General features: G+C 43.4%; 1 protein-coding gene across 1 annotated transcript in view; it reads left to right on the forward strand.

The window, feature by feature from the left end:
* Window positions 1–2451: 2451 nt before the first annotated feature.
* Window positions 2452–13784, forward strand: part of IYD (iodotyrosine deiodinase) — a 29750-nt gene continuing 18417 nt past the window's right edge. Inside the window, exon 1 of the mRNA XM_006262052.4 lies at window positions 2452–2760. Within this exon, the coding sequence (XP_006262114.1) occupies window positions 2574–2760 (187 nt within the window). The 5' untranslated portion in view covers window positions 2452–2573. The remainder of the gene's footprint in view (window positions 2761–13784) is intronic.

Below are 13784 nucleotides of genomic sequence, written 5' to 3' on the forward strand. Positions count from 1 at the left end.
CAAATATTGCACAGGCAGTTTTCATAGAATTGTGAATTTTGAGGCTAGATGAGGCAATTCTGATGATCTTTTCTGATCTTCTACAGACCACAGAAATCCACTGAATCATTTTTATATCACACCCATAATTTCTGGTTGAAGAAGATGTATCTTTTTAAAAACATACCTGGTGCTGATTTAAAGAATTCAAGGATGGAGTGTCTGCTACAACCTTTGGCAAGTTGCTTCAGTGGTTAATAACCCTTGCATTCATAAATGTACTTTAGTTTCAGTCCAAATTTGTCTGACTTCAGTTTTCAGCCATTGGAGCTGATGATGTCTTATGTAATGAAAGAGCCGTCTACTCTTCTCCTGTTTATGGGAGTTGGGCTCAGATTCTTATAGGTCTTTGTTCACTCATTTGTCTCTTTATACTTGTAAGTCTAACAATTAGACAGCACTGATATCATTGGGACCCTCTGCTCATCTGCTGTTTAACGCATACACCAATGGTTCCCAACCTTTTTATGCTGCAACCCTAAATTGGCCACCAACTGGACCTCCCAACCCAGCACCGTGGGGGCTGCTGGGAGTGGAGTGCAGCTCAGGGGCAGGAGCGGGGAAGCCACCATTGCTCCCTTTGTGCATGGCAGTCCTTCCCCACCTGATGCTCCTGGGCCATGTGTGTGAGTGTGCATGTGCAGGTATGTGTAGGCCCTTCGTGACCCTATTGAGGACACCCTGTGACCCTGATTTGGCTTGCGCCCCGAGGCTGGGAACCAATGACCTACACGCTGCCACCTATGAATTGATTTCACCTCTCAGTTAATGATTTGCTTATAGCTCTAGTCAAAGCTTTGAAATAGGTTTCTCAAACCTTTAGGCATGCTCTGATCACACCAAAACCAAGTGACAGCCCACCACACGGGGAATGCTAGTGAGACCTGTCTGTCTCCTGGTGGTTAGGGTGCTCCCCAGTGAAGTGGGAGACCCGAGTCCAAATTAGGCAGAGAAGGGACGATTTGAATTCAGTATCCCACATCACAAGACTATTTGCTGTTTGTGGGGGGTCCCCCCCCCCCATTTTTTTTATGGATAAGAAAAATCAGCTGTGGCCAATTATGTAGCTGATCTGACTGAAGTGGGGAGTGGGGGGGAGGTGTTTGCCAGAGATCATCACTCAAGCCTCATCTTTTTCCTTTTCATTTCACCCCTGGGTAAGACTTAAGTAGTTTTTGGGAATTCTTCCTTAGGCCTAACTCTTCCCATGCATTGTGAGCCTGAGAACCTGATTCAGATTAGACAACTCCACCAGCCAGCAGGGTGCTTAGGCAGCTATTGTATCCCACTGCTTATACACCCAAGAATTAGACCAGAAACTCTTGGGCAATTATTTATCTAACATGACCCATGAGACCCTTTCGGAGTCACAGTTCCAGGATAGATTCTACCCTAACTAATCATTAGTTGTTAATAATTAACCATCTTTAAGAGGCACCATCAATATTGAAAGTCAGAGTTCTATCTCACGGGTTTTTCTGCTTCTTGTTATAAACTAGCACGTTTAAGAAGACCGAAAGACGTTAGAGAACAAGGTTGCGTTCATTCAGGGTTTTGCCTTTAGAATTTTTTTTATACATTGGACAGTACTTTGTGTATAGTCAGTGTCACTGGCGATATGTTACTTCCTGGAAGTTAAAATAGTGTGTGTAGTCTTAAGAGCAGCAACAGAGACAAAAATGAATCAGAAGGGGCAGAAAGAGGAAGTAGAGAAGGACAGGAGGAGACATCATGTGTGAGTGGTGGAGGTCTTAACCCCATCTGTGGCAAACACTCCCAAACAAATTTAGGACACACAGAAGGGCCTTTCATCTGTCCCCCTTTTCAGCATCTGAGCAATATCTCAGCTCTAAAGAGCTGGATCCTTTCAGCCAGTGCATTGTCCATAAGCAATTACATAGGACACTCAGTATATAGCGGTGCTGCCAGCTCGTTGTAGGTTCTCAATATTTGATGCTTTTCCTAGAGTCATGACTTCAGGTTTCATTAAGGAAGAAGAGTAAATGTCTAGCCCTCATGATTGCAGAGAAAAATGTGAAACCAACACGTCCCTACATTTTTTAAAATAAGCTTATGATCTTTAGGGAATCTGACATATGGCTTTTGCAATGCAAAAGGCTTCACTGTTGAAATAAAAAAATGATACCCTAAAGATAGAATAAGGACAAGAGCAAACAAATTCAGAGAGAGGTTATGGAAGCGCTGGGAATGTCATTCTATAACTTGGATGCAGATGCAGAAAAGACACACCTGGGGGGACAAAAGAGATCTAGCTTTCTGAAAATGTCCTGATTGCTGGCAGCCTCTGAATGCAAATTAGCCATGCTAGAGCACTACTGCCATCAGAAATGTTTGCCTTGAAGTGGGAAAGCAACCAAGTCTGAGCACTGAACTTTCCTCCTTCACTCCACATTTTGTTCCACCCCTTTTTCTCATCACCCTCCAAACAGTCCCTATTTCCTCTCTTTCTTCTTGGAAGACAAATTGTCTGAGGAGGAGGAGGAGTACCCCCTTCTCAATTTAACTCTTTGACCATGGTACTCTTTTCCTCCCTGACCCCAGTCTTTATAGCAGTGATATGTGTTTTGATTGGGATAATTCTGAAAAACACAAGGAAAAGCAGCAAGAAAGAAAAGAGTGATACTAAAAACAAACCAGAATCTCACCCATGGGTGGATGAAGACTTAAGAGACAGCACTGACCTTCATGTAGAGGAAGACGGTAAGGAAAATAGCAATCAGCATAGCACTTTTCCTGTCTGAATTTTCTGTTGATTTGAATAAGGGAGACATGATCCTCTGGACTACTGAGTGTGCATACAGCTCTGCAGCTACAGTGCACTTTCCTTAGCAGGGCAGAGGTCATACATGTCTGCTTCTGGCAGAGAAAGTGACAGTAGTAAGGACTAGTCAACCCAATTAGCTTTAAAAAAGTAACTGGGGGGTCTAATTGTTTGATCCTGTAGCAAAACCTGTGAGAGGGGGCTAGAGAGGAGAAAATGAATACGAATTCCCACTGTGGAGGTCTCCCATTCCTTATACTGGAAAGTGGGGTTTGACCTCCTGTTGAACAGGACTTCTTGATACTCCTCTGCTTACTACTTCTCTGCTTACTCAAAGGGGTGGTGTGTCTCTACTGTGGAAGCAGGATGTAGGGCTGTAACAAGTTCTCAGTGTATATTTCTATTCTGAGCTCTGAAGAACGCACATTTCCTTAGTACCATCAATACCCCTTTTCCCCTCTTGAGCCCCTGATGGGTAGGAAACCCAACATCAGATATGGAGAAAGGAGGGGTTCTGCAAAAGCACATGTGTTTCCATCACCATAGGGATCTTGGAGACATGATTTTATCTGATTTTGTATGCTCTGAAATTATACATTGCTCATTATACTTTTATCCTGCTCATTGCTATCATTGGCACAGTGTGTCTGTCTGACCTGCCAGCTCATTTCCATTAACTGTTTATGAATATGTAAAGTATATGTATTTTTCCTTCAATTACAATAACTGGCTCAGACATGCAGTCCTCAGCCGTGCATATGCTGATAACCATGGGGCCTTTAACTGTTTCAGTATTATGGGATTGAACTCTATTTGGAGACATTTTTAGGGTCAAATTTTCAACAAATAAATAAGAACCTAACTAACAGGGTCTCTGTCCTTGCATGAAGTCTCAAGGCTGCATGAGTAGATCTGATACAGAATTGGGCTATAAGTGTGTATGTGCACAAAAGGCACAGTCCTTTCTGCTCTTAGAATATGCAGTTTCCCCTGTTTCTTTGTAAAGCAAAGCTGCAGAATTTTGTAAACCCTTGAGATAAAGAAGGGCTTTTGTTTTTCAATTCTCATTTAATGTAACCACCTTTCTTGACCAAATCATTTTAAAGTTTTATGCATAGGTTTGCACCCCAAAATGATACCCACCCCAAAGCCAGGTTTTCTAGCTCATATAAAACTTCAACCTGCTTTCTGCCTCTGCACATGCTACTAATCAACATTTAATTTTTACTTCACTTTGGGCCAGGTTCTACTTCTACTTATTCCCCAACCAGCTGGGGGCTCGTGGCTAGCTGCCGCTCTCCTGCAGCTTTTTCCAAGCTCCCTGCCCCCTGATTGGGGAGCCAGGGCTGGGAACTTCCTGCTGCCAAAATAGAGGGACATGGTCCCCGCCTGGGTGCTGCCACCAGAGCCTGCTCGAGGCAGCTGGCAACTCCTGGGGGCAGGGAGCAGTCTCCCAGTCTGCTCCAGGAGACAGCTATCTCCTGACCTGATGCTTCCTGCCAACCCCTGGGCTGGCTACTGCAGGGGGCCAGTGTAGGGCTGGAGCAGGCAGGAGCAGACTGCTGCCAGTAGAACCAAATCTGCTCCCACATCTCTGCATGTGTACGTGCCTGTCCAGGGTGGGTTTACTCTGCCTACAAAGTTGATCCTTTCCAGTAATTTTTGCACTCCTCCTTTATCTGTAGCGGGTGGCATGTTTGTAATGGCTTTAACCCTTGCAGGATCTATGTGCACCCCTTTCTCAGAAAGTTTTTCTCCTAGTTATGTTATTTCTTTGACCCTGAATTTGCATTTTTGTTTGTTCAGTTTCAAACCTGCTCTGCGAGTTCTTTCTAATGCTTTTCTTAGCTTCAAACCATGCTCTATCACAGTATTTCCCCAAACTAATACATCATCAGTATAACCATGGTTCGTTCAATCAAGACCTTGAAAAATGTGTTGCATCTTTCTGTGATACAGTTCAGATGCAGAACACAGTCCAAAGAGAAGCCTACAAAAGCAATACCTTCTTAAGGGTGTATTGATGGTATACAATCTAGTGCTTTCCTTTTCTAGGGGAACTTGCCAAAACCCAGAAGAGGTATCCAAAGTGGACAAATATTTATCTTCTGCCACATTGACAAAAACCTCTTCCCTGGTTGAAATGGGAAAATGTTCCCTTTTGATGTACCTATTCATTTGCTTAGGATCGAGACACAATCTCAAGGATCCATCTTTTTTTCTATTATGACCAGTGAATGAACCTAAGCAGTTGGATGCTCGACTTTTTCCTATTATGTCCATGTTAACTAATCTATTAAATTCCTTTTTCAGTTTCTCCCTTAGTACAAGGGGAACATTTCTTGGAGCGTGTATAGTAGGAGTATTTGGTTCTCTTAATTCTATCTTGTTCTCAGTTGGCAGTTTCCTGAAGCCTGGAAACACATTATAAAGCTGTTCTTCTAAGTTCTTGCTTTCTAATCCCTCAATGGCATCCATTCTTTTAATCAAGCCTAGAGTTTTACACATTTGCAGCCCAATAATTGGCATTAGCTTTCCTGGGACAGTTACAAACTGAATTTTTACTATATTACCCTTGTGTCTAACATGCAGTGCACGAATACCCTTAGTTGCACTCATGTTCCCATTATATGCTCTAAGTTTCACTTTCTTATTCTCATAGTACAAAGGTTTAGTTTTCATTTTTTGAATAATGTATTCTGGTATAACATTGACCTGTGTTCCTATATCTAATTTAACAGTTACCATTAGCCCATTGGTGTCCAGGGTGATTGTCCAGGTCTCAGAAGAATGAACTTCTTGCATTGTGCTAATGAGGAATTCTTCCTTTTCCTCATTGCACAGAGCATGCATCTGCTGTTTCTTGTGTGTTGCATCCTGTTCCTTTCTGCAAACTCTTGCAAAGTGATTGAATCCTTTGCATTTGTTGTAGCACTTACCAAATGCAGGGCATTGCATGGGTTTATAGTAGCCCATGTGCTGTGCTTAAATTTCTTCCATTTTTTTGCTGAATTGCTAGATGGGTTTAATTCTTCTGGAATTGTGAGATGCTCCATTTTTTATTTTTTTTTGTCTTTCTTTGAATCCCACTTATCGTACCATGTGTTGTTCTCAAAAGACCAAGAGTCAAGCTTATAGAATGAGAAAGCTTGTTTATACAGAAAGCAGTACCTTGCGTACAGTTCTTCTGTCCCCTTCTACAATCCCTGGGCCAATGTAACACATAGACAGACAAAATTCTTTTGGGTAAACCTGATATCTTTTATTAGATCAACTCAAATAGTTGGAAAAATTCTTCTTAGCAAGCTTTCAGGCATAAACACCTTTCATCAGACAAAGGAAGCATCTACAGATGGTCTGTGCTCTTCCTGAATGAAGTGGTAAAGCAGCTAGAGGCCAGTACATATGCAAGAAAGACAGTCAGTTAAAATGTAAATTGAGGTGGTCACATAGGCTGCGGAAGGCCAGAGCTAATGGGGCTCAGCCTCCCCTCACAAATGCGGGGCAGCAGGTAGGGCTCCAGGACAGCCTGGCCATGGGCTCTGGGTGGATGCAGCAGGAGTGGGAAGGGGCATGCATGCAGCCAGGATCACAGCCCAGCATATGGTCACTCCCCAGCATGGCAGGCAAGTATCAGTCTACTCCGTGAAGGGGAAGGGGTTTGGTGGGGAGGGGCAGATCAAGGCCCCCCACATTGAGGGAGTGGGCAGAGGCATGGGCAGGGGCTGGAGTGAATGGGGCCCTGGTTGGGCCTGGTTGTGGGATGATCAAAGCCCAGGCAGCTCACCCAGGGGTACAGAGGGGCTCTCACTGCTGTGTACACCCCAGCAGAGGCCCGGGGGGCACATGCCCCTTCAATCTGTGCGCAGGGTGGAGATGGGCGGCCGCTGCATGCTGGGCTTTGCACCCCAGTGCTGCTGTCTCCGGAGCCATGCAATGCCATGTGCCTTCTGCTGCTAGGCTGTGCCACACCGCCTGCCTGCCCAGTGGTGGGATACACGTAGTGTCCCTCAGCTCTCAAGGCAGCAGCAACGTGGTGCAGAGTCCAGTGCATAGCAGCCACCCACCTCCATCCCATGCACAGATCTGGGGGACACGTGGTCCCTAGCCTTCCGCTGGGGTGCACACAGTGGTGGGAGCTCCCCTGCACCCCTGGACAAACCGCCCAGGCTCTGATCATCCCATCCTGACAACCTGGTCTGGCTGGGACCCTACTCACACCAGCCCCTGCCCTTGCCTCTGCCCCACTCCCTCCCTCACCATGGGGGCCTTGATATGTTCCCCCACATGGCCCTTCCCCCCCCCCTTCCCCCACAGACTTACCTGCTGGGGGGGGGGTGTGCGCATGCTCAGCCCCTCCAAATAATTTTTTCTCCCTCTACCTATGGGTGTTCAGTAGGTGAGAGACAGGTGGCGAGGGGAAGGGGGAATGAATGTAGCTGTAGTCAAAGGATGAGACAGGAGGGTGGATGGGAAGGGAATGAGAATAGCTGGTAAAATGTGGAGGGTTTACCTGGGAAGTCAGATGTTAGGCATGCTATAATGTGTCATAAATCCAATATCTATATTTAGTCCATGATTTTTTGTATCCAGTAGATTGATGAAGTGAAGTTCATAGGCTTGTCTGTGGAAGGTATTTTGTAAACTCCCTTTGAGGGTTAAAACTGAGAGATTGGAGAGAGAGTGGTTTTCTTGTGAGAAATAAGACTTATACATAACACTCTTAGAGGTATCCACACATGTTTCCTCTAAAGTAATTTACTGTAGAGTAAACCTACACAGCAGGATTTGCACAAGTAGGCATGCCCAGTGTTAAGTACCAGACAGTGGTGTGTTACAAAAATTGATGCAACATGGATTTTTCAGGGACTTTCATAAGGTGGAATAGAATTGTACTGCAGTACTCAGAGGGGGATCCTAGAGCAGCTGCCCCCTATACCAGATCCAGGGCACATGGCATCCACTATGACCCCCCACCTGGCTGGTCCAGGATCTGCACCACATACAATGCCCCCCAAATCTGATCTGAGACTGTGGAGCCTGCCCTAGACCAGGCTGGGGGTGGGGGTGGGGGCACTTGTGGAGCAGGTCCTAGACCAAAGGAAACAGTTGCTCTCTCTAGACAGTCCAGGATCCATACTGCACATGGCTATGCTACATGTGGAGTACATCCTGTATCAACTGGGGTTGGGAAGAGGTGCTGCATATGATGTAGATCCCAGACTGGCCATGGGGAGGGTGGAGGGCACATTTGTCTTTGTGGCAAGGGTCCCAAGGTAGGCGCCATGCATAATGTGAATCCGGACTGGCCAAGACGGGTGCCACATGCAAAGTGGATCCTGGGATGCATATCGCATGCAGTGCTTGGTCCAGTCAGTTAAGAATCCATGCTACACGGGGCACTCACTCTGGCCAGTCTGGGATCCACACTGAACGCAAGTCCGCCCACACCAGCCAGGTTAGGTTGCATATCGCATGCAGCACAGTGCTGGACCAAACAGGGGAGAGGGAAATGCTACATGTGGTGCGTATCCCAGACTGCCTGGACTGGGTACCACTTGGAGAGCATGTCCCAAGTCCTGTGTGCAGGGCTGGTCTAGCAGTGTGTGGGTCTGCTCAGACCTAGGGGCAACACCAGGGGTACTGAGAAAGCAGGCAGCATGGTATATATAGCAAAAACCAAAATGGAAATAAATGCCCAACCTTTTGGGAAGGCATTAGGTCTTATGGGAGAGATAGGTAGTGACTGAGACCATTAAGGTTTCCAGTGAAGAAGAGGATATCTGCAGTAATGTTAGCAGATCCAAAGAGACTCAATATATACAGTCTACATTCAGCTGCCATATTTGCAACTGTGCTATTTGATCAATGTTCATGTTGATTCAAGCTGGAATGCAGAGCTAGCGGCAAACCCGGCAACACCGTTAAGCCCCAGTATTAGACTGGAAAAATGTGACTAAGTGTATTCTAAGGCCACTGGGCAAATGCAGGCTGGTTGGTGTGAAATCTAGGAAATGCAAGATGCTATTGTTTGTAGTTTACAACAGTGGTGCTCAGTGTTTATACCCTGCAGGCCAGATGGGCAGTGCCCAGTCCATCCACAGGCTAGATTCAGCTGGTAGGCCTGATCTGGACCATGAGGGAGGGCCTGACAGGGTCTGATCCAGCCATACAGAAGAGGGCATCCCAACTTAGATTCAGCGGTGTGGGGGGAAGAGGGCATAGCTTGGATACATCCTGGCCATGAGGAGGGAAGGCGTGTGGCCCAGTCCCAATTTGGCTATGTAGGGGAGGGAATGGGAATTTGGCAGAGGGGAAGGGGTCTCTCCATGCTCCATGTGGAGCTCTGTTGTCCTCCTGCTGCCATGAGTGACTGGTGCCTCCTGAATCTGGGGGAGCACCCACAGGAGCCGCCGACCCTGTCAAGGGGGGGCACCAGCTCCACTGACAGCATCAGTGTTGGCTGTCGGGGGGGGGCACCGTCTCCATCGGGGAGGCACGTGCACCCCTGTGCACCCCCTACCAGTCACTTGCTGCTCATCATCGCTGCTGAAAAGCATGGCAAACAAGGATAAGGCTGATCCTGCCTCAGGCAGGGGGCTGGACTAGATGACCTCTGGATGTCTCTTCCAGCCCTACTTCTCCATGATAGCTATGATTTGGAAGGGCTAATCTGGTAGCAGTGGTGAGCAGAAGTTGCTGTGGGTGGGATGAGAGAACAACATGGTCCAGATCCAGTCTCTTCACAGGCCATAGACTACTGACCCCTGAAGAAATACCTATGGCTCATGTTGTATCCATTGTCTCAATTTCAGTTCTTTCTTTCTGGTTTTAGGAGGAAACTGCTTTACTAGGTTATCAGAAGCAAGAAACAATTGCTACAAAAGGAAAGAGAAAAAAGAATATAATGTTAGTTTGAAAGCCATGGCAGCTGGTATTTACAAAACTGTACGTCTAGAAATTGTTTTCATTTGGACTAATTATGTGAGCGGTGGGAACAGGATTTAGCTCATTCTAAGCAATTTTGGCAATGGGACCAGATAAGGCCTTTTTTGAACCAGAAACTATATATAGAGCCAAAAAAGCAAGCTATAAAATGATGTTTTTAATTTCAGTGCAGTCTAAGTCAGCTACATTTAACCATGACTCTTAAAGAAGTTTTTTTAATAAACTGAGGGTAAGTTGCCAGGAAGATAAAGCAAACCAAACTGAAATATTGCTTTAATTGAGCCAGCATGTTAAAAGAATCAAAACCACATTCCTCAGGTCCATTAGGATAGCACTTGGATTTGCTTGGCTATCCATCCATCCAGTAAGCCTGAAAGTGGCACAGGGCCTGTGCTCTGAAAATGACATACCTTTGAGCAGACCCACGTTAGGCACAGTTAGTTTAGCTCCTGGGATGGGCTCACTAGAGGTGCTTAATGGAATTAGATTGCAGAGTGGTAAAAGGTTAGATGCAACAAAGTTTTTCTTTGTTGTTCTTTCTCCAGCTAAAAGGTGAAAGCCAGTCAGACCAATCAGTCAGAAAACCAATTGTTTGTTGAGTGGAAGGTTTAGAGTAGCGTAATTTGGTGCCATAGAGGCCAGCACTGCAGATTTGTTTCCTTGCCTGTTTCTATCCTTTGTGTAATTTTCCCTTATTTATGTGGTCCAGTATGGGAGACTTCTTCTCTGGATTTACAGCTTATATTTGTATGTCTATATTAGCAGCCTTTATGGTCACATACCAGTACACAGGGCCCTGATCACTGTTCACTTACCAAAGTAGGATTCCAACCACTTCAGCACTGCTGAAAATTATACTAAACATTTTTTTAGCTTTTTCTTGAACAGTGAGATAAACTAAGTACTTCTGATGACAGGAAAGAGCCAGTTCCATAGTCGCGGTACATAGTTAAACAAAATACTTCCCCACTCTTGATTCCAAACTATAGAGATGTTTCACCTAGATTTAGACTGGTCAAACACACAAATTCAAACTAGAGAGCTAATCTGTAACTCTATTAAGAGAAGCCTTGGATTTTTTTTATAATATAAAAATTGTAATCTATTTTATTCAAAATTGGATGAGGGTTTTTGTATCTATATGTACAGAACATTGTCCATTGAGGTCATTAGTAGGGGTGATGTATAATTCATGTATGCAGTCTTTTCTTAGTGGAGACTGTTTGGCAGTATAATCTACAGCTTCATACAAAGATTCATAGAAATGAGAAAGGGACTTCCTGAGATGAATTTCATTCTATGCTATCACAGACAGCCTTGTCATATCATCCCACTAAAAACAGATTCTTCTTGAAAATAGTTGGTTCTTTTATCCTCAGTACTCCTATTGAGAGGCTGTTCCAACACTTCACTCCCCTGGTGGTTAGGAACCTAACTCTAATTCCTGGCCTAAATTTATGTAGGGTCAGGTTATACATATTTGTCCATAAGGCAACAATGCCATTTAATTTAAATAATGTTTTTCCTTTCCTCATGTTTCCTGCCCCCAGATTTGTTATAGATAGCAATCATATTCCCTCTTAGTCTTCATTTTCAGACTAGGTTAAACAAGCCAAGGTTTAGCCTTTTCTTGTCAAACAGTCTCTCTATTTTGCCCCTGTCATTCTAGCATAACTTCTCTGCACCAGTTCCCTTATGAATTCAGTCTTTAATAAGATGACTGGAAGTGTATCCAACATCCTAGATGAGGTATCACCACAACCTTGTTTGCTGGCTTTAAAACATTCCTGTCTCTACTGGAAATACCTTACCTGATACGTTCTGGGAGTGCATTCACCTTTTTCAGTCACATTATATGAGTGGTTCATATGTGATCAACTAATACACCCAGTTCTTTTTCATTCTTTTTCATTTCTAATGGATGAGTTCCTAGTTTATTGTAGAAATTCTTTTTTTTAGTTCCCAAGCACCTTGCCTTATACTCCATGCTATATAATTTCATTCCTTTCTATTTTTCCAATCCTCAAAGTTATCCAGCAGTTATCTGCTTGGATGATATACCAGTCCTCTTCTGCAGGGATTATTGCTTCCCAGTTCTGTGTCAGGAGCTAGTTTCATTAGCACCTTCCTATTTTTAGGCCAAGAGCATTCATGAAAATATTAAATAAGATTGGTTCCAAGGCAAGTCTTTGAGAAACTCCACTAGTAACTTCCTCCCCATTTAATATTTCTTTTCAATACTACCAGTTGTCATCTCCCTTTAGCCACATTCCATCTAATTTATTTTACATTTATTATTTTGGCCATCACTCAATTATCTCTAATCTCAAACCCATCCTCACAGCATAATGGCCTTACTTCTTTCCTTCTCTTTTCATTTATCTGGTTGAAGAACTTTTGATTAGTTGCTTCAATTTCCTTTTCAAGACCTAGCTCAGCTTAACTTTTAGTATCTCTCACTGCATTCCTAAACTTCCTGAGCTTCAATGCATAGCTTTCTTTGATTATCCATTTTTTCCCATTCCTCATAGGCTTACTGCTTATTGCTATTTATCCAGTTATCCCTGGAGATATTTCCTTCAGGTTTTTCCCCTCCTGTTTTGGTCACAAGTTTCAAATTGTTTGTGTACCTTTGACTTAAAGAAATTCCAAGTCTGCTTTATGTTCAAGTCTTTGAGCTCTTTAGTCCATTTGACTTCACCAACTAGTTTCCTTAAAGTTTATACTTTGAAATGGAAAATCTTAAATACTAACCTGTTTTATCTGTCTTTCCACTAACTGTAAATTGAATAGACCGGGAACTCAGAATCCCAAGATTTGATTCCATGGTGAACTTTTCTTTAATATCTTCACTACTTACCAAAACCAAGTCTAAAACAGCATCGCATCTTGCTGAATCTTTCACATTTTGTGGAGAAATCTGTCAGCTATCATGTCCCAAAACTTTTGTGCCCTACCCTTATTAGTGACATTTGTTAAAATGTTCCATAATGATAACATTCTTCAGAACATTCATCTTTTTACCTTCCAATCCCATAGTCATTTTGACCAAGGTAGATTCTCTTTGATCTATGATACCCCTTATTAAATCATTAGGGTCTATCATATCATTAATGTATATCTTTCCTGGTCTGCTCATACTCTTTGATATTGATATTCTCTGTATGATTGATGTTCCACTATGTTCCTGTTATCCCTATAATATTTGGTTTCATATCACTAATTCTGATGCTAGTCCTTCTAGTTGATCCTTTTTGTTGTCCACTTTCTGCGTGTGTGTGTGTGTGTGTGTGTGTGTGTACGTACATATATATTCATTGAATTGCTTCTTACTATCCACTCCCAATTCCCCGACTGGTTTAGGTAAAGATTTTTCTCTAAATGTATTGACAAACTGACCACCTCTTCAGCAACATAACCACTTTCTCTCCCCTTCCTGTTCCAATTTCTATCCTCCTGATACTTTTTTATCCATTATATCTCCATTTTCCCGTTTCCATGAACTAAAATTAGAGAAGTTTACACAAGTTTTTCCCCCAGTCTTCTGTCACTTGAAACACATTTACTAATGGCTGCTTTTATGCCTTTCAATAGCTTACACATTAGTATAGTTCTCTTTTCAATTAATAAGTTTTTTGCTAGTTCTGCAATAGTACTATAAAGAATGATGACTTAAGTGGGTGTTTGTTCATTGATTTGCTTTGGAGCCAAGGTCAGACTGGTGGGTCTCCTCCAACAACTGGCTTCATAGAAAGTGCAGTACATTCTGTCATGTTTCTTTCATTCTGTACTCCAAATAATCCTCATTGTAAGAAAGCAAATAATGAGAGAATAGGGATGTGTCTGGGTCCTTTGCTAATTTTCAGTTGGATAGTGCTATGATTTTCTCCCCAAATCCATTTCAGTTTATTTGATCACAACAGAGAAATTGATAGGAATGAGCTTTGTAGAGTGTTCATATGTCTCTGTGTTGAAGTAATAGCAGTCAGTACAATCTGATTTATTACTTCCATAA

The sequence above is a fragment of the Alligator mississippiensis genome, chromosome 1 (genome assembly GCF_030867095.1).
Source record: "Alligator mississippiensis isolate rAllMis1 chromosome 1, rAllMis1, whole genome shotgun sequence".
Classification (NCBI taxonomy): domain Eukaryota; kingdom Metazoa; phylum Chordata; order Crocodylia; family Alligatoridae; genus Alligator; species Alligator mississippiensis.